The sequence below is a fragment of the Bicyclus anynana genome, chromosome 12 (assembly GCF_947172395.1).
Source record: "Bicyclus anynana chromosome 12, ilBicAnyn1.1, whole genome shotgun sequence".
Lineage (NCBI taxonomy): Eukaryota > Metazoa > Arthropoda > Insecta > Lepidoptera > Nymphalidae > Bicyclus > Bicyclus anynana.
This window is the reverse complement of record NC_069094.1, coordinates 8949136-8971205: the sequence shown is the minus strand read 5'-3', so window position 1 is coordinate 8971205 and position 22070 is coordinate 8949136. Positions and strand designations below refer to the sequence as shown.

General features: G+C 34.9%; 4 protein-coding genes across 5 annotated transcripts; 2 read left to right on the top strand and 2 right to left on the bottom strand.

Annotated features, from left to right (window-relative positions):
* Positions 1 to 258: 258 nt before the first annotated feature.
* Positions 259 to 2007, bottom strand: LOC112054841 (tRNA-specific adenosine deaminase 1). 2 transcript variants are annotated; one of them, XM_052884560.1, is made up of 3 exons: positions 1899 to 2004; positions 903 to 1812; positions 259 to 574 (listed from the first exon to the last, which is right to left on the bottom strand). In XM_052884560.1, the coding sequence occupies exons 2-3, from the start codon at positions 1706 to 1708 to the stop codon at positions 268 to 270; spliced, it is 1113 nt and encodes a 370-aa protein (XP_052740520.1). In that variant the 5' UTR covers positions 1709 to 1812; positions 1899 to 2004; the 3' UTR covers positions 259 to 267. The 2 variants fall into 2 exon arrangements, with proteins under 2 accessions (XP_052740520.1, XP_023950523.2); XM_024094755.2 differs by having other exon boundaries at positions 903 to 2007.
* A 10547-nt stretch (positions 2008 to 12554) lies between these two features.
* LOC112054840 (protein PET100 homolog, mitochondrial) lies at positions 12555 to 13040 on the top strand. The gene has a single exon (XM_024094754.2). The coding sequence runs from the start codon at positions 12737 to 12739 to the stop codon at positions 12953 to 12955; it is 219 nt and encodes a 72-aa protein (XP_023950522.1). The 5' UTR covers positions 12555 to 12736; the 3' UTR covers positions 12956 to 13040.
* Positions 13041 to 13334: 294 nt separating this feature from the next.
* Positions 13335 to 18847, bottom strand: LOC112054839 (major facilitator superfamily domain-containing protein 9). Its single transcript, XM_024094753.2, has 5 exons — positions 18527 to 18847; positions 17685 to 17816; positions 16421 to 16550; positions 15990 to 16202; positions 13335 to 14083 (listed from the first exon to the last, which is right to left on the bottom strand). Exons 1-5 carry the CDS (start codon positions 18566 to 18568, stop codon positions 13380 to 13382), a joined length of 1221 nt encoding a protein of 406 aa, XP_023950521.2. The 5' UTR covers positions 18569 to 18847; the 3' UTR covers positions 13335 to 13379.
* A 330-nt stretch (positions 18848 to 19177) lies between these two features.
* LOC112054843 (protein spindle-F) lies at positions 19178 to 21705 on the top strand. The gene is made up of 2 exons (XM_024094758.2): positions 19178 to 20043; positions 21193 to 21705. The coding sequence occupies exons 1-2, from the start codon at positions 19308 to 19310 to the stop codon at positions 21543 to 21545; spliced, it is 1089 nt and encodes a 362-aa protein (XP_023950526.2). The 5' UTR covers positions 19178 to 19307; the 3' UTR covers positions 21546 to 21705.
* The last annotated feature ends 365 nt before the right edge of the window (positions 21706 to 22070 follow it).

Sequence of the window (22070 nt, the reverse complement as noted above, 5' to 3'; positions counted from 1 at the left end):
GCCAATCCGCATTGGGCCAGCGTGGTGGTCTATAGGCCTAACCCCTCTTATTCTGAGAGAGAAACTCGAGCAAAGCAGTGAACCGAATATGGGTTGATAATTATGATGATGACACAAAATCCTCAATAATGTAGGCAGTCTGGCCTTTTTACTCAAATGTCAGGCCAAACTGACTGGACTGTCTTTTAATTTCGCCGACCTGGCAATCCTAGTGATAGTAAATAATTAATTATCAACTAACAAATAAAATATGCAATATCATTATTATTATGATATTTTATTTATACAAAAATTCCAAATATCTGGTTTCAAAGTCCATGATTTAAAAAATACTTCTTTAGTTTCACTCCACTGTTCTTGATATTGGATTGCTTTTCTCTTCATTTCATTGTATGGTATATTCTCTACAGGCTCTGTACCACAAATATTCTCCTTCAACTCTTTATTGGTATTCAATAATTCCAAAAATTTCTTATATAATTTATATTTGCTGATGCTAAGACTTGAGGATAAATCATTTGCTTTCTTTTTTGTTACTCCTAATTTTTTGCCTTGAACTGCAACTTCAAATAATCTGGAACAACAAATTAAATGATGAACCACAGAATACATATACATAGAATACCAATGTCAGTATAAGGATAAAACTTAAAATTAAAAGACCTTAAAATTTTGGAAAGGATGGACACAAATGCCTTTAATTTGTGAATGCCAAAATAATATACTGAAGGTAGAAAGAGAAATATCTTAGCATTCCATGAATTCACTGTGCAAGTGCCGGGTCAGTTGTCTGACAGAGAAATTGTAGTACTTGTATAATATACCCATAATCATCTCACAACAGAGCATGAAAGAATGAAGAAGGCATTTTAACATTATTTATTCATAGAAAAATACATTACCTATTTTCTGTTTTCGCCCACACTACACTACTTGCAGCAGGTCTTTGATTTATATCTGTCCTTACATGAGGAAATATTAATGAGGTCCTATAGAAATATGGTATTTCTTTCAATCTGTCTTCGAACTTAACTTCCGATTCCCTTTGCAAAAGAGCTCTGTGCAATGTTTCTTCAGAGTAAGGAACACCTGATCCAAATATAAAATGTTTAATGAATATAAATTTGAGTAAAATTAAATGTAAAAGGCTTCCTTGGACTCCACAGTGTATCCATCTTGCAATTTTGTCACTACAAGATACAGATAGTGTCCGATCACCACGTCCAGGCTTTGTTCTGACTTGTGCCACTCTGTGGTAGTTTTCTCCAGACTCCTTAGGATCCTGTTCATCATGCAGAAGCCGTTTAGCGCCAGTTCGATGAATATCTACCTTCTTTTTTTTGTTCTCCACATCACATAAGTCGTCCTGAGCTTCTCTCTTATTACTAGATAATAATTCACAGATATCACTGGAATCTTCAGTCTTAGGTATGATTGATGCATCTCCACAGGGCATCTGTGATGAATAAAAAATGAACTCTATATTATCTTTCAAAGTATACTTATAATGATCTTTTAATACAAAAATTGATTGCTTATTTTCATTTGCATTTGATATATTCTCGTACAAATATATTAAGAATCCACGTCTTGCAATGACTTCAGCATGAGAATCATTTAAAATGTTACCTTGAGAAGACAACTTATTGGCACCAATACATTTTGATCCAGTACCTAAAGATACAACTTCATGTGATTTAGTTAACATATCATATTGCACTATACAACTCAATACCGTCCATTCGTTATTAACAGTTTTACCAGTTTTAGGAAGATTTCTGTAAGATCTGATACAGCTTTCCGCAATTTCATCTACCAAAGTTTGGTTGAGGTTAGGCATTGTAACTTTTAATTAAAGTGAATTATATTATTTCAATTCGTTTTCATAAATTGTGTACCATTTGGAATACTTAAATGTATTTTTCAAAACTCAATTATCACAATTAAATATAAGTAAAATCGCACGTATAACAAAAATTCAAACAAAAGTTTAGTTTTTTTTTTAATTTCAATACTGATTTAAACTGACTTTACGGCTCTGGGTTCTCTTCTACAGAAGTAACAAGAAGTAAGAACCTTCATTTGTGGTCTGTGGTAAGAACTAAGAAGGGCCACAGATCATTTCTTGGATTGAGTTACGGCTATTATAAACGATGCAAGTTGCTTGCATTAAAACTATACCTAATATAAATGGTTATGCTTACGTTGGGTTAGCATTGATGTGTGTATTGTTTAAAGTATATTTATTGATTAACCTTAGATACACAGTGAGGGGGTGTAAGGGGGAGGCTAGTACCAGTCTGTCTCCCCAATTGTCAACCTCACCTGCTCGTGGTGCACCCTGCAGATGGACCGACGAGGCTCTGGCGACCGACGAATGGCGGTATATCCATTCCCACAGGCTAGATTAAGAAATGCCTCAGGCCGGTGTCGGGCAGCAGCGACATCGGCGCGAATAATCTAGCACTGCGCTGACCAACCCGCATGCCCAGCGTGGTCAGTATCGGGCAATACTTTGTATGGACCGAACAAATATAACACAGCCCCTAGTCCCCGGCAGCCCCGCTATTCCTGGCTCTGGCAGCGGTTACGGTAACGGCGGGGCAAGGGGTGTTAAGAATCTCCGGCAGAGATTCCGCTGCCAACCCCGACGACTAGACCTGGCAACATACAACGCACGCACTTTGAGGTCCGACGAAAAGGTCATCGAGCTGGAAGAAGTTATGAGCAAGTTGCACTGGGATGTCATAGGATTGTCTGAAGTCCGAAGAGAGGGGGAGGGCTCGATAATCCTTGAATCCGGCAACATACTCTACTACCGGGAGGGCGACCAACAGTCCCAAGGTGGTGTCGGATTTATCGTTCACAAGTCCCTCGTGAACAATGTTGTAAAAGTCGAGTGTGTCGAGCAGGGTAGCGTTCCTGGTCCTCCGAATTACCAAACGGTATTCGTTGAAGGTTATACAGGTTTACGCACCGACCTCGACACATCCCGACGAGGAGGTAGAGGTATTGTATGAGGATATTTCTAAAGCCATACATGCCTCAAACTCTTATTACAATGTTGTGATGGGGGATTTTAACGCAAAGCTGAGCGAACGTAGCGGTTCAGAGTTGAAAGTGGGACGATTTGGGTATGGGCAACGGAACGATAGGGGCCAAATGTTGGCTGACTTCATGGAGAAGGAGGGCCTCTTTATGATGAACTCCTTCTTCAGGAAGCCACCACACAGGAAATGGACCTGGATGAGCCCCGATGGTTCCACGAAAAATGAGATTGACTTCATCTTGTCTACCAAACGGCAAATATTCAACGATGTTTCTGTGATCCATAGGGTGAAAACCGGTAGCGATCACCGAATGGTTAGAGGCACGTTGAATATCAACGTTCAGCTGGAACGGTATCGACTGGTGAAGTCTACGCTCCGACCTACTCCTGCCCATATCCAAAACCCCGAGGCCTTTCAACTAGAACTGCAGAACCGCTTTGATTGCCTAGCAAATTGCGAAACTGTGGACGATCTGAACAACAGGTTCGTGGAAACTGACCATTCCGTTGGGTCTAAGTTCTATAAGACCCACCGTACGAAAAGAACCAAAAAGTTCTCAGACCATACACTTAAATTCATGGAAGAGAGGCAAGAAATGAGATTGCAGTCTTCAGCAGATGCGTCAAAATACCGACAAATCAGTAGACAGATCTCTAAGTCGCAAACCAGTGACTTGCGAAACTTCAATACCGAGCGTATTAAAAATGCGATTGAAAACAATCGCGGCTCAAAAGTTTTCGCCAGAGATCTGTCTATTGGACAGAGGCAGCTGACGCGTTTAAAGACCGAGCACGGTAATCTGATTTCTTCCAAGCCCGAGTTATTAAGTGAGGTCGAGAAGTTCTATGGACAGCTATACATGACTACTCAGCAGCCTGTTGACAACTTGGCTAAAGACCCCAGAGCCAAGTTGACCCGACACTATACCGAAGATATCCCGAACGTCAGCCTATACGAGATTAGTGTGGCTCTCAAACAACTGAAGAACAATAAGGCGCCAGGTGAGGACGGAATCACAGCAGAACTCCTGAAAGCGGGTGGAAAACCGATACTTAAAGTCCTTCAGCGATTGTTCAATTCCGTCATTCACGAGGGCACGACGCCTGAGGCGTGGCATAGGAGCGTGGTGGTTCTGTTCTTCAAAAAAGGTGACAACACCTTGCTGAAGAATTACAGACCCATCTCGCTGCTAAGCCATGTTTACAAATTGTTCTCGAGAGTCATTACGAATCGTCTCGCTAATAGGTTTGACGACTTCCAGCCTCCCGAACAAGCCGGTTTCCGAAAAGGCTTTAGTACCATAGACCACATCCATACGCTGCGGCAGGTTATACAGAAGACTCACGAGTATAACCAGCCACTTTGCTTAGCGTTTGTGGACTATGAGAAAGCCTTCGATTCGGTGGAAACCTGGGCTGTGCTGAGGTCATTGGAGAGATGCCGAATTGATTACAGGTACATCCAAGCGTTGAAGTGCTTGTACGAAAACGCCACTATGTCAGTCCGTATTCAGGATCAGACTACGAGGCCAATCCAGTTGCAGCGAGGAGTGCGTCAGGGAGATGTGATCTCTCCGAAGCTATTTACCGCCGCATTGTAAGACGTCTTTAAGCTTCTGGACTGGGGCGGACTTGGCATCAACATCAATGGCGAGTACATCACTCAACTGCGGTTCGCGGATGATGTAGTCATCATGGCACAGACTCTGGATGACCTTAGTACCATGCTCAATGACCTCAGCAGCGTTTCTCAACAGGTGGGCCTAAAAATGAACATGGGCAAAACAAAAATAATGTGTAATGCTCATGTATCGCTCCACCCAGTTATAGTTGAGAACGCTGCACTCGAAATTGTAGACGAATACATATACCTAGGACATATGATCCAGTTAGGTAGGTCCAATTTCGAGAAAGAGGTGAACCGTCGAATCCAACTCGGCTGGGCTGCATTCGGGAAACTTCGCGACATCTTTTCGTCCGAAATTCCTCAGTGCCTGAAGACAAAAGTCTTCGAACAGTGCGTGTTGCCAGTGATGACCTATGGTTCCGAGACTTGGTCGCTAACTATGGGCCTCATAAGAAGGCTCAGAGTCACACAGCGGGCGATGGAACGAGCTATGTTAGGAGTATCTCTGCGTGATCGAATCAGAAATGAGGAGATCCGCAGAAGAACCAAAGTCACCGACATAGCTCAACGAGTTGCGAAGCTGAAGTGGCAATGGGCGGGGCACATAGTGCGAAGAGCCGATGGACGTTGGGGTCCCAAAGTGCTGGAATGGCGACCCCGCACTAGTAAGCGCAGTGTTGGCCGACTCCCCACCAGGTGGACTGACGACATCAAGCGAGTCGCAGGGATTCGCTGGATGCAGTTGGCTCAGTATCGTGATGTTTGGAAGTCCCTACAAAAGGCCTATGTCCTGCAGTGGACGTCCATCGGCTGATATGATGATGATGATGACACAGTGAGAATGCCATAGATAGTTGTGAACACAGATTGAGAATAATAGGCAGATGGTGCGCGTACGAAATACAACGGTGTCGTAGCCGCTCCAAATACAAAATTTAAAAACGAATACATTCTCGAATCAGTACTCAGTACAAAACGAAGCGTCGCATCAGTAACTTTCAATATTTTTCAAAAAAAAGGGCATCTCATGTTTCACGCGGACGAAGTCGTGGGCATCCACTAGTACAAAACTAGTATAAATTTTCATAAAGACACTGATTACACTTAGGGCTTACCTACATATTTACTACTTATTATCATCATGATTATATACCTACACCCATATTTGGCTCACTGCTGAGCCCGAGTCTCCTCTCAGAATAGAAAGAAGGGGTAAAGCTAGGCCAATAGGCCAAAAACATTATAATTCCAGAGCAACATTGTTTTACACCTAGGAGATCGACCGTCACTAACCTTGTCAGCAGTCTCAGGAAATGGATATTAGATTGGGGCAACCATCAACCAACTAACATTATCTCTCTTGACTACGAGAAAGCGTTGGAAAGGGTACCAATTCGACGTTTAGTACATATATTAGAACACCTTGGCATACGTGGAAAATTGCTACTTTGAGTAACAGACTTCCCAAGTGATAGGAAAATCCGCGTAAGGCTTGGTGTTCCACCCAGCAGTGCACCTCAAGGTTCGTCATTAACTGATTCTATCAGCGAGCAATAGTCAATGCCATTTACCATTACAGACGCTGTAAGACTGTAGGTATAATATCCAACCTTAGAATTTAGGTTTCAACCTTAGAATTATTGCAATGCCTATACTAAATCATAATATAGAAAATAATAAAGACCAATGTTTATTTAATGTTCTAGGTTCCTATTTTTCGTTGTTTGCAGTTGGCTACTTTCAATTTAGCAAATGACTTCATTTATTTTAGCTGAGCTACGCTGAGCTTGTCAGTAATAAGTGTTAATACCTATAGATGTCTTTGAATTGCCTATGCTGTGCCCTGAGCCTACGTAAATAACCTTCCTTCCTAGCCTCTATATTCATTGTCTTTGTATGACCAATAAATAATTAGGTAGGTAGGTCTATCAACGTCATGTCCTGTTTTGACTTAACAATTTTTAGCTTGAACAATTTAACTAAAGTATAAGATACAATTCGCATAGGATCTAAAATACAGTGCGGTATTATTCATTTTTATTCACGACATCAGTAGCGTGTTGCAAGCCTTTAAAAATGACTAGCTTTAAGTCAATGATATATTAAGTACGGAAGTGCTAGGACCGTTAATACGATACTTATAAATGAAGTGCCAAACACTTAAGTTATTACGAACAACCGTTATCAGCGGACACATAAAGATGTCCTCTTAGTTCTAGTGCGGACTGAAATGATCACTCTTGTACAAGCGACAGAAGCAACATTGCTTTTACAATAATTTGCTCTTATAAAGGAGCAATGTTAATATTTAATATTATTTAGATGTATATATATATATATATATATATATATATATATATATATATATATAATGTATACAATACTTGTACATATATTTATATTTATACGATACGTCATAATTATTGTTTTTCGATGACCTACGTGTTGGTACTAACAGAATGTTCTAAGCAAAAAAACGGTCTCACAAAAAACAATGGTCGCCCAGAATATCAAGGTAGGTATTTTGAAAGAAAACATGCCTGCCAATTAGCACATGATACGTTTGATACATAGGTACAAACTAGATAAAATAAACCTACATACAAGTATGAAGTTACAGGAATGCCTTTTTAGAGTAGTTAATTAAATGGGTATTTTAAGTCTGGAACGGTTAAAAAAAGGCGATAAAATTAAAAAAAGGCGATAAAAGGCGAAAAATATTTCTATTGTTTCTATTTCTATTTTATGAGGAATTAAATGCAGTGAAGCTGTTTTTAAGTTCAACTTTATGGCCTCTCCACGATTGGTATAAGCCTTTATGGTGTTTGTGTGCAAAGTTAGAGCAACGAATAGCAATAAGCAATAACATGAAATACGGCAGCACATTACAGTTGCATTACGTAGATATCTGATGCCGGCACCGGAACGTGCCGCGTGCTAATGTAACTCCGGCACGATTCCGATCCCTTATCACATCATTGAACCTTAAAATGTATGATAAAAGCTTTACTACATTGTTTTACCTTTGAAACTTAGGACAACTTGCGTGCGTATTCGAATAGGCTACTTGACACTTTTTTAAATGGTCATAAATAGTTCATTATCGTTCTACTAGTCTGAATTTTTTTTTAAATTTTTTTTGAGCTTTTTATATATGTCTTTGACAATACGAGCCAAAACACCTGTCGGCCATGACAGTTAGTTGAGTCTATACTTCAACTGTTTCATGACGTCACTATAATAAATCCCACACAAATGGAGCGTTTGAGTTTTGACAAAAATATTAGTTAATCAATTAGTTTAGTACATCAAGTGTGTTAATGATGACACAAAATGGACGACAGCGTTTTTGATGTTTGGAAAATTTGAAAAAAATTTAAAATAAGTAAAGTAGTAATTTAAAAATCGATATATTTCGGCCATTATTCCATGTACTACACGAAATTAATATTGTTTAAAATAAATTTGATAACAGTCAATTACTACCCTATTATAATTTATCACATTATGAAAAACATCGCTTTCTAATACGAAATTGTGAGTTTTCTCGTTTTATCGTTTGTTTTGACAACCTCTCTGGCGCAGTTGATAATGGTGTGTTTTAAATAATGTTGATAATGGTGTGGCCCAGGTCATTTTAGGATTTTATTTTCTAAATCATATTCTAAAAATTGGCTCGAGTAGTTTATGTAATTATTGTGCATTCGACACAAAAACTATTTTTAGTGATGTATGTGATATATTTAGCTGATATTTGTAATTTTTAGAGAACTACTCTTTAGAATAAGTTACTGACTTTTGAACCACAGATCTAGTGCGAAAGTCTATAAAAATCTTTGGAATTTATCTCTTTATTAAACAAAAAAAAAATATTATTAAGTATAAAAACAAAAATACCCGACTGTTTAAGCGTACCTAATGAACTGAAAAGAGAAAACAAGTATCACAAACACAATATACGTAGGGCGTGCCAAAGAAATGGACATACCGAAGTATATGCTCGTACTTGCGATCGGAAAACATTACCCTCCTTCTGACGAAGTCGGGTAATAAAGTTTGAAAGAAGATCATAATTGGTAAAGATGTTTTGTAACAAGTAGGGTATTCTTTTTATGCTAGCACTTGACATTCACAAGTTTTTTATAAACAATATAATAAGGTATCGGCATCAAATTAATCGATTGAGATCGTCGACATTGAAGCCTTTGTAATGTTACAACGTTGGGGTGTCTCACGCTGCAGGGGTCCGTGCCGGTACAAATTTTATCTACTCCGACACAATTTCAATTTGTAACCACTTTAAATCGTTGCATAATACTTTTGAATACTGAATTATTCATATTGCGTTAAGTTCAAGTATGTTAGGAGATGGAGATGAAAGATAACTGTTGTTGTGCTGAGAACTATATAGAGACCGCATCTAAATTGTTTGCAATCTGTAATAATAATAATAAATGTTACAGCAACAATCAAGGTTATGTGTATCTATATATCAGTCTATTAATTAATCATGAAACACGGCTAAAGCTCACGTGATAATTGCCCGATTAGTTAGAAGAACAAGCTCATGACTAAATACCCCGTATATGTTCGAAACTAGTCGCTCATACTCCGACGTTGTATCACGTGTATAACACGCGTGATATAAGCCGTGCTTCTTGAATTAATATCATTAACACTTACGAAAGTTTAAATTCTAAAATTTCATGTACGACACCGTTTGTATACTTAATGTAAATTGCTAAGCTTTAAAACAAAAAAGCTTAGACCATTAATAACTGGACTTGGTTCGCACCCAAATTCACCAACAAAAAAGTCTGTCGTTTTTTGAGGGGGACGAGGTAAACTCACACATCGAAAACATTTAACACTATTATACTAATAGCATTAACAACTGAGTCTTAGGGCCATAAATCATTTCTCTATATCTATCTCGCTTGCACTTATGGGTCTTATGGAGCCGTCTAGTGAAGGGTGTAACAATGAAAGACATATTATCGATAAGTAAAGTTTATTATCGTATCTTGTTCACAAAATTAAAAAAATTAACAATATTTGATTTAATATAATACATATTTCATAAATAAAATTAATCTTCATCTGAGTCTTCATCATCAGAATCTTCGTCTTCTGCCAAATTTATTATATATTAGTATCCATAGTGCGCAACGAGTAACACATGAATGTATTTATTTAATTGCAGTAAACACATTTATAGCAAAAAAAATACGCAATGCAATTACATTAGAAACCGACCAATCAGAATCGTCCAAATCATTATTGACTCATCATTAGCACGTGCGCAGGTAGCCGTTTATCGATAATTAGGGTGCGCAGGTAGGCGCGCTGCACATTCCTATCTTTTTTGACTTTTATGACCGGACGACTCAGATGATAATGCGCATACTATAAGTATATTTTGTGTCCATACACTACACACAACTATAAATTTGACTCGCAATATACACACGCATAATTTTTACACACACTAACAAATACATTGCCACAGTAAAAATATATACAAGCAGTATTGTAACTCGGCTGTATTTTTGAAATAAAAATTACAATTACATTTGCCAACTTTGTGTTTCCATTTAGTTTTGTGATTGTAAATATACTTTTTTTATGTAAACAAATAAAATACTTTGTGAATTGTAGTAAAATAGGAAGTGATTAATAAAATGCGTGTCGTTTTTTGATTGCTAGATTTAAATAAGGCTGATACTAATCAATGACCTTGAAGGATAATTTGGTCACAAGCACAACTGACATAATTGATGTTGACATGTAAAATATGTCTAACCTCTTTACGCAATGACTAAAAAATATCTATATCGCTCCATTGAGGTAGCTTTCTTTAAGTTAGAGAGGTTACGAAAAAAATTTGTTGATTCTTTAAAAAAATTATTCCTTGACCAAATTTGATGTAAAATGCCACATGTCCATTATATATAGGTGTCAAAGCACCGTGCGTTCGTCACTACGGCACAGTCGCGACTGTCTGGATCCCACGCCCCGAGTTCGAGTTGCGTAGGTATAGCTCGCGTTTCGACCTCTAGTATGAAGTCAAACTACTGCTTGTATATATTTTTACTGTGGCATTGCTTAGACTATCCACAGATTAAATACATAGAATATTCGATTACTGATCGATGTTTGGCTGTTTCGTCAAAAGAATCGATTATTTTTAACCGACTTCCAAAAAGGAGGAGGTTCTACGTTCGGCTGTATGTATGTTTTTTTTTTTTTTTTTTTTTTTTTTTTTTTATGTATGTCCAGCGATAATTCCGTCATTTGTGGACCGATTTTGAAAATTCTTTTTTTGTTTTGAAGGGTTTGATTCCAGGGTGGTCCCATTTTTTTCATGTCAGGATCTGATGATGGCATCCTGGAGAAATCGAGGGGAACTTTCGAAAATCGTAGAGACGGCTAGTGCGTTTGTTAGTGTTTCCATAAGGTATTTTAAACCACTACAATTTTATGAAGGTCTGGAGTTGGTCTGATGATGGAGCCGATACACAGACGATAGAACTCGTCAACGATTTACAGCAGGTACCTTTTGTTTGGGCTTAATTTATTTGTATTGATGAGAACTTTCCACCTAGATGGGTTGTGACTGTATTAAGGGTCTGGTGATGAAGACGAAGGATAGTTAAGGGAACTCCTCGACGGTTCACAGTAGCTACCTTGTGTTTTGACTTGATAATTTTGTATTGATGAAAACTTTCCACCTGGATAGATTGTGACTGTATTAGAGGTCTGGTGATGAAGATGAAGGAGAGTTAAGGGAACTCCTAGACGGTTCACAGTAGCTACCTTGTGTTTGGACTTGATAAATTTTATATTGATGAGAACTTTCCACCCATATGGATTGTGACTGCATAGGGGGTCTGGTGATGAAGACGGAGGACAGTCAGTTCACACTCAGTAGGTGTGCTAACACTAAAAATTAAAAAATAAAAATTTTGGCACCGCCTTCAAACTGATCAGAAGGTAGCACATAGGTAAGATGTTATTTTTTGCTTTTTAGTTTAGGTTAATTTTTGAGTTGGAAGTCGGTTGAATTTTTTTTATTAAAATTTTTTTATAAATTGTTTTTATTAAAAATTTGATAAAATTAAGGTTTAATAATATACTTTAATACTTTCAAATGAAACGTTACTCCATCTTTTACTAAACTACAAGTTTTTGGCCGTTTTTATGCCATTTAAATACACAAACCGGCATTTTTAGGGAGCTCTTTACACGACGAAAACGATTACAACAATGAAACATCGATTCTGTAGCAACAGTTTTTATAAACGCCTTAGATCATAGATTTTTGATCTTTGCCAGAGGGGTAACGGTTAGCGAGCCAAGTCCAGTTATTAATGGTCTAAGCAAAAAAGGGATGGTTATTTTTAAAATATTTAGCAGTTGTGTGCAAAGATTTTACACTGATAGATACATCACTAGCGCATTGAAGCTGAGGCGAACAAAGCTGGCTAAACAGAAGATACAATAACAAAATAATAGAACAATAAAAATTATATTTTTAAATAAAATGTACATTTTTAAAACAAAAACCTGTTGTTTTATTTTGGACACTAACTAAAACTTTATTGATAAGTTATTTTGGCTCGACTTAGAACTTGTATATAAGTTCTATAAGGACTTATGGAGTCAAAATGCCTTATTTAGAAGCTTGATTAGGTTAAGTACAGAATATCCACAATCACATTTGAATATTCCGTGTCAGAGATGTAGTGGGTCAATAATAGATGGCGCTAGGGAGAAACGCCCTCTTTTTTTATGAGGTCGGCGTTCTTCTCCGTTAGGAGTATTAGTGTTCTGTGGCGTAAAGCAAGTGTCATTGTCAAACTCAAATGTCAAAAACTCAAAAATATTACAATAACTTCAGTTCATTTATAAAAAAAGTTCCAACTTATACTTCTTTGTGAAATATTATTCCCGAGTCCAGATAAATAACATTTTCTTGCAAATTATTTGATTATCCCAAATAATATTCACTATTACCAGTGTTTGTACCCTTTGCATTCATTCACTGCAAGCAAGCAGAAATGGGTAACTGGAAGTTGGAAGTCGGCAGGATGGCAATGTATACTACATTTCCTGTCGGTCTATTCTTTTTCTTCAACCAACCAACCTATTTTGAAGAATGGGTAACTAAGACAAAGAGGGAAATATATCCACCTGAAAATAAGCAGAACAGAGAAGACATACAGAAGTTAATTCAAGAAATGAAAAAGAAACAAATGAGATCATTGGAAGGAGAATAAGTGAAAATTGATTACTTTTATTGCCTGTAGGTACATGTAGTGTAAATATTTAAATATAATTTTCAATAAAATAACTATATTTAAATCTTTTTTTACTTTATTTGCTTAGAAGGATTAGTATGTTACTAATTATTTGCACTCACATACCTTCTTGTTTACCTAAAAACTGAGGTTAAAAATACTTTGAAAGTGATGAAAATCATCTGGACATTGCATCCCCTTACATAGACATAAAGGTCTAAAGGACTAGTAATGTCTAAAGATTACCAGCTATAACCTCTATCTACTAAACCAATTTTTAAATATAATAATAGGTGAAAGATTGCATTTTAATATTCTTCAATGCTTTATATGGTAAAATTATTAAAAAACCACAAAATACTTGTAACAAATATAATTATCTCACAGCCAAATTTTGAGACTTTTAGTCTAATTTTATCCTTTTACACTTATATTGATAACTTATTAAAAGTCCAATGAGTGTGGTGAAGACTGAAGAATATAAAACATATCCTACTCCAAAGAATTCACCTATAAATCCAGCAATCAAAGGTGCAACCACACCTGACAGTGACCTCACACTATTTGATGCACCTATTAAAGTTCCTCTATGGTCACCGTGGCTTTTCTTCAATATCATTTCCAATGTAACCAGTCTACCTACAGCATTAGCTATTGCCAACGGCATTAACAAAATTGTATACATAAAAACGTTAACAGATAAACAAATACCTAACAGTGATGTACATAACAAAACAAAAACATGAAAGTTTCTTATACTAAAATCTTTGTCATGTGTGTAGAAGCTGTTTATGTAGCCCATCATGAAACTTGATATGGCACCAATAACACCTTGGAATGAAACAACATACCCAATGTGTTTTGGTGTGAGCCCAAATTGAGTTTTTAAGTTTAATGCATAACTTGAATAGTAAGCACCCATTGCAAAACTATTTAGGGCTTGGAATGTGAATACTATCCAATATGTAGACCATTCTACTTTTGATAACTGTACAACTGATTGTTTGCTAGAAGACCAGATAGATTGTAAAATATTTAGGGAAGAGCTTTCAGGATTAGATTTCTGCCTTACAGGAATATTTACTTTTGGCAGCTGGTATACAAGACCTGAAACAATATAGGCAGTTATTTCAATAATTATGAATATTCCAAGATCAATTACTATAGTGTTTTTCAGATAGCATGGGTATGGTGACAGTAAGTTTTCCTCTTGAAAGTTTGCTGTGATTCACGATAACAGTATGGATTATAAACATCATAAGGCAACTGTCACCATACCCATGCTATCTCCTTGATAACTAACATACCACACGATTTATTGCATATAAAATAAAAATGCAATGTGGCTGATAAATTACACTCAAGTATTAATTAACCAAAAGTAGAAAAAATCATTTGCTTAGTAACAATTTTTGATGACAATATTTATTGATAAACTAACAAAAGATTAGTGTCATAGTAATTATTTGTAAATAACCCAGAGCTAAAAAGAGGAAACAAACTTTTCTCACATGCAAACAACATAAAACAAGAATTTGTAACTTAAAACCTTTCCCTAGCAAAGAAATCAACCTTGAATTAAAAAAAAAGAACTTGTATATGCAGTCTGTTAACTATGGACTTGTCCACTTTAAAATAAGACTGCTGGTATATGCAAGCTTTTTAAATGCCATTTACCTGTTTCTGTTCATATCAAACAAGTAAAATAAAACATTACCATTATAATGAACTAGCGGACGCCCGCGACTTCGTCTGCGTGGAATCCAATTTTTCACAAATCCCACAGGAACTATGGATTTTTCCGGAATGAAAGTGGCCTATGTTTTAATCCAGAGTAAAATTTATTTCCACTTCAAATTTCAGCAAAATCAGTTCAGTAGTAGCAGCGTTAAGGAGTAACAAATATCCAAGCATCCAAAAAAACAACCATACAAACGTTTGCTTTTATAATATTAGTAGTATGTTCAATCCTACTAATATTAAAGTAAGTGTGTTTGAGTGCATGATCTTTTATCAAGAACTGATAATAAATATTATTATTTTTGGTGTTTTATCTTATTTACATAACATTAAGCAACCTAAAATAATAATCTTTAATGAAGACACAGTTCATAATTTAATATGAGCAAAAAAAACAATAAATTAGCATGATTTTAATAGCATCTTGATATCAGTTTAGTTCAAACTTTATGATTGTACCTAATGCTGTATGTTGTAATAATGTACAACTACTGGCAACAGCAATGTTATATATATTTTAGCCTACAATTATATTATAATGCCCATATACTTTGCTTCAATCATATTCTACCTTTATTGTACATCAAAGAAAATTAATGTAGACTTGCCTTTCTATAATTATTTAACCAAGCAATTAATACAATACAATTATGACTCATTTGCATGCAGTCATGCAAATGAGTCATAATTGTACCAAAGTTTAACGTTTAATAGACTAAATTAATATTCATTCAGTATATGTACATACTTAGGTTGCACTCATAAAAGTAATTATATAAATTACCTACATAATTATTATATACAGTGATGACAAATGAAATAAAATTAAATAAAAGGTAGTATAATTAAACCAGGCATTTCAATCAAAACTGCAGACAGTTTTACTGGCAAGTTAAATAGCAATTATTAAAAATAGCAGACTAACATATTATTATCTAGTCAGATATATCTAGTAAATAAGTATAATATTACCCAGTAAATAGAAAGAGCATTGCTGTGAGCTTACTGAACAAGTTCTGTCACCAAAAGCTCTACAACCAATAGAATAAAAAGTGTGCTCAAACTGTAAACACTATTCTGTATCAATGGTTTTTTATTAACAGTTCAAGTTTAAATGTGTGTCAATTGGTTAATGTCTTATTTTGATACTATATATAGAGAGTATTATTTTAAAAAACTTGACAGTGTGAGTTTTAAAAATATTATTACAAAATAGTAGATTGTACAGATCATTCATCTAAACTTGTCTATATAGTTAGCACTTAATACTTACAGGCATTTATAATAAAGAAGATGCAAACCAGAAGACCTGCAACACTGAAACCATGAATCGGATAGTCTTCTACAATATGACCACCTATGACTGGACCTATTGTAATGCCCACTCCAGCAGCCATTTTCCCATATATTGCAGACTGTTTTTTCTCATCTCCCTCATAATCAGGGACTAAAGCTTTTGTCAATAGCTGGGTTTGTTTGAATAAACCTGAAAATACAATCCTTTCTTTATGAATGAAAGTATGGTAAGTAAAAAATTAAAACAGGTTATAAGTCATACTTTCTTGGCATGAATCACCTGCACTGCATTTGTTAATATTGGATTATTCTTCCCATTTCACTTTTGTGTTTCTTATGAAGCTCTTCCCATTCTCTACAGAGTATGTATGATCTGACATAGATTTACAAAGTTTGAATAAAAATTACCTAAAACTGCTCTCATAAGTAAAACAATTGCAACAGATTTTGTCACTCCCAATGTTAAATAAGCAGCACCACATACTAGTAATGTTATAATAAGTATCTGCTTTCTGCCCTTCAGATCACTTAAGCTACCCTGAAAACAAATAAAATACACAATTTAACACTGGATAGATAATTCTTTGGTAATGTTTACCACTGGCATTCTAACAATCAACAGTTACTAATATACTTCTCATCAAAAAAATCGAAACAGTCATCCTAAACAGTACTTGCAGACTGTTTTGATTTATTTGGTGAGAAGTATATTTTACATTATCCAAGTAAATGCAAAAGGAAATCTGTCTGTCTGTCTGTCTTTTAGCTTTTCACTGTTAAAACTGTAAACAAATTTTGATGACTTTTGGTATAGAGATAATTAGAGCCTATAGCAGAATATATGCTAATTTTTATTTTAGAAAAATATAGGGTTCCTGTGAGATTTGTGAAAAACAGAATTTCATAAGAACAGAGTTGCCAGCTCATATACATATATTTTAGCTCTTATGAGCCATTAGTGGGCACAAAATATTTATGAATGTGTACAGAATACATTTAATATAATAATGTTAATTTGCAAGTTTTAAAACTTGAACTTATTACTTATTTTTAAATAAAAAATTTAAGAAAAATATTTTTAACAGATCTACACATAGAAGTACATAATACAACATCTTGATGCTGTTGGCTAACTCAAATCAATTTTCATAGAATCAATTTTACATCATGGAATAATGATTGCTATGTGACTCATCTACATGTGAATAATTAACTAGCAGAAGCCCGCAACTTTATTCAAGTGGAATACTGTTTTTTAGAAATAAAGAGGAACCATGTACTTTTCTGTAATAAAAAGTACCTACATAAAGCCTATGTTTTGCTTCAAGGTCCAATTTATCTCTATATCAAATTTCATTCAGACTGGAATAACAGTTTGGCTGTAAAAAGGTAACAGTTAGACACTTTTGCATTTAATATATTATAAAGTACATGAATAAATATATAATAATATTATTCCACTTATCTTTGTTATGTAGGTATGTATATCTAGAGAAAGGTAACTCATCACAAAATATCAATAATTACTTGACATACAAATATGTAATTTAGCAGGGAGGTAGTTTATAGTTTGTAGATTTTCTTTATGAAGAAATATACAATATGATTGTATTAAGGAGTTCTAAAGGTGGACAAAATCGCAAGCATACACTAGTTCGATGATAATACATACCATAAGTGGGCCTGATCCCAACTGAAATCCTGCATACAGTGATCCAAGAAGGCCAATATAGATGTGATTTGCTCCCATTTGCCGTACATGGTTAGGTATTAAAGGTACTATGAGACCAACTGCCAGAAGATCCTGGAATATCAATGGTATTGTAAAATTATTTAGTTTAATTTACACAGGTGGTTATACTAAGCCTGGCGCAGCTTATATTCTTTGTTTTAAAGGGTTTATTCTCTGTTTAAAGTTGACTTGTATCAAATGTAATATAAACATTATATCAATTTTCAATATTTTATATTAAGTTAAGGATTTCATAAAAAACTTAATTTAAAAATCACATATTTTTACAAATTTCTCTTGTATTGTCAAAAACATGTTTAATAAAAACTAAAATTTTCATGTAATCACATCTCAAACAAAAATTCAATCTATTAGTATATAAAAATCAATTTATTAGTAGATTGATAATGAACTACATATTTAAGACCATTTAAAAAACGTGTTAACTAGCCTTGGCATCAGATATATACATATCAGGAAAAAGAATTATCTAAAAATGGTCATATATCACACAGACAAAACAAAGTCGCCGGCTCCTGATTGTATTCCTAAGTCCATGACTATCTTAAAGAATTATTCAGATTCCAAAAAAAAAACATGAATAAATTCACTCTCCTAAAGAAAACAACAATAGACTAAAACAGATTTTCCTTGTATATTAAAATCCGTGACGAAATTGTACAAAAAAGCAATTAGGTATTTTTAAACAAATTTACAAAATCAATTTTGCAGGCCAGTGTTATCAGGATATGGAGTTTACGCATTTAAAACTTTAAACTTACCAAAAAAGCTACAAACTGTAGTAAAGGAATAGTATAGGACATCGTTAAATGTTTGAGATTATACTGCTATAACGCTTACAAAGCAAGCCAATCACTAGGGATAAAAATTGTTTTTCAAAAATTGTTCTTCACAGTTGCACTTGGAAGTTGAAATGAAACTTGTTTTACTAGTTTTGGCTTTCGCGCTGTAAATAATGCTTGTAATTATAATAACCTTGGTGTTCTGAAGAAGACCTTAATATTAACAATAACATTCACTTAAATATTTTAAAGTTCAAAACTTATTTTAAAAACATCACTCACATCCACCACACCACAGAACTTTAATTTGGTATTTGACATTATCGGTATCACAGATCACTATAGGACATTATGACCACCATAGATTTACGATTCGGTACAAGATGACCACAAACACTAACGTCTAACTAGTGATTTTAAACACTTTGGTACCGGTCACATCATTATGCAAGATTAGCACAGTAAAATAAAAAAAGCTATAGACTGAAGCTAGATTTTTATTAATATTTGTGCTCTGCTTGCTGCTATGGTGCTGTGTTTTAGTCAATAACTGAAATCTTTAGAATCCAGGACTGGAAGTGTAAAGCTAGTTTTTAAAAAAAGTAATTGTCAATGTCAAGTCACAAGTGTACTACTATCAACTGTCACAAAATTTGCCTGTTTTGTGTTTTGTGGATGGAATGGAAATGGAAATTAAATATTAAAATTCAGATGAAGGAGAAAACAATTTAATAATTCTAGTACGCAAGTCCTATTGACAATGGATTCGTCATCTATTGTAAGTTTTAACAATGATTCAACATATCAAACAACAATAAAAGCAGACTACAGTAATGTCCATGAATTAGCACTCCATGCTATGAGAGATCGATGTTTATTACTTCAACGCAGAATAAATACTTTGGAGACAGATAACATGCGTTTAAAACTGGATAATACTAAAGTAGCCGAAAAATCTTCATACACACCTGTACCAGAAGACGACAAGCTATCTCTGCATCAAAAGATAGCCGAACTAAATAAACAAAAGTCACAACTGCTGCATCATGTTTTTATGGTTTCGTGTGAAAACAAGAACTTGTGGAGCAAGATAGCTACGTTAAAAGGGTCAGAAAAGTCAATGCGGGAACGTCCTAAACAGCCTTTGATACGCACTAACACATACATACACAGTACTCCTAACTACAGCACACAAAACCAAGAAAAATACTCTGACTCAAGTTTAGAAGAAATATCTTTGAAATTAATAAACAGTTACATTCAGGAAAAGTCACAACTAGTAGAACAGTATGAACAAATGACACAGCTCCAAGAAATGGATGATGATGCTTTGAATATAGATTCTATAGGTTTCACATATATGGAAGATCCAGCAACAGATTCACTCAAAGAAATTTGTAGTCAAACTGAAAAATTACAGTGTTTGAAGAAAGATCTAGCACAACAAGAAAAAGATTTAAAAATGGTTATATCAAGGATAGAAATTATAATGAAAGGTAAATTAAAAAACAATTGATAGCATATATACTATAAATTAGCCAATAATGCTATATATGGCAAGTGACAACATACTATAAAGAGCAGTGTTAGTTAATGCTCCACTAGGTAGAATATTAACATAAAACTTGTTGCAGGGAGCCACTAGTTGTCTGTTGTGTTTGAAAGTCCCTACAAAATGCCTATGTCCACCAGTGTATGTGTATCAACTGATTTGATGATGATGATAATTGTGACAATTTATTTATATTTAAACTAGCGGACCCGGTCAAGCTTCGTTTTGACATAAATGCACTTATTCTCTATCCCTACTCTACCCTTCTATACCCCTACCCTACCCCTACTCTACCCCTACCCTACCCCTACCCTACCCCTACCGCTTGACTCTTAAACGTTTGTATGGGAAATAGAAAAGGGCAGTTTTTAAGGTTTTCCCGGAAATTATTTGATTTTTTCTCACCTTTTAAACCTTCCCTATACCTCTACGAACATTTCAAGACCAAGATAAGATAAATCCGTTAAGCCGTTCTCGAGTTTTAGCGAGACTAACGAACAGCAATTCATTTTTATATATATAGATTCCATTGGGTCTGGTCAAGCTTCACTTATACTTGTGTGCACTTCCCTACCCTACCTTATCCTACCCTACCCCTACCATACTTCTTCCCTTACTCTACCCTACCCTAAAGAAAAGAAAACCCTGCCTTACCCTTCTTTTATTTTATTATGAATAGTTTGTATGAGAATATAGAAAACTTAAACTACTTTTTTCAAATTTTTTTCTTAGTAAGAACCTTTTACTTCAAGAAAGTTCAATGTCCTGCACAATGAATCCATGGAATACTAATTCCATGGATTCATTGTGCAGGTGTTGGGTGCATTGCGTGGTAGAGAGAAAAACTCCGAGCAGTCCTGGACTTGTGACTACAGGATTTAGGGTTAAGGAATTCCTTGACAATCAATTAACACTCCCTTCCTCCGCTCGCAGCTTTGGATACCCGTTCTAAGATAGAACTTGTTGCAGTTCTAAAAAAGAATTAGCGAAATTGGTTCAGCCATTCTCCAAAATTACACTAAATTGAATATAAATTTTTATATTATACATGTTTCAATATCTATATTACATAAAACATTATCTCTACTTTCAGAAGGCTATAAATGTCCAACATGCCTGGCAAACAAATCAAAAAGTATAGTATGTGAAAATAAGGAAACAGAAACTACTGATAGTCTTCTAGAAAGGACACCAATAGACTCCAGCAGTAGCAATAACTTTGAAGATAACAATACTACACCATATTCCAATGCTGACAATTGTCAAGATGGTGAAAATTCTGAACCATTTGATAAGATGTGTCCAATATGTGGAGAAAAATACCAAAAAGATATTACATTTGCAGATTTTCAGGCCCATGTAGAAAACCATTTTCTTGGTGAACCTGAAGTAGATTCTGTAGACAACTATGATACAATCCCAAATTCATTGGACAATATGATGTGAAGGTACTCAAGATTAATAAGATAATTGCTAATATATTTTATTTAAATTGTAATTTGATTTTATAAATGATTATACAAATTCTATTGAGATTAAAGTGATTTTAATTACTAAGCAGCCCACATATCCTTGACTATCTCAGTCAAGTGGGGTCAGTAAAATATGTCAATGTCTTTTATTATTTGTCAAGTCACCATCTTTTCCTTTTATACACAGTCTAAGTTTCTTTGACCTTCTCCACTCATTTGCAATTTCAACATTCTTCTAGTAATATCACTTACTACCTATGGCTGCTTGCTTCTATTTATATATTCATTTCTAATTTTATCCATCATTTATACTAATATATCTCAACATACATATTTCACATTCTTCTATTATCTGTCCTTTTTACTGCCTAACATTCTTGATTTATAGGTTTAAGGTAGGCTAAAAAAAATTACCAACTTAGGGACATTTGTGGATAACAAAGTACACCTGAGACCAGTCGCCATTTCATCCATCTCACATTCATTCCATTCTTCATAA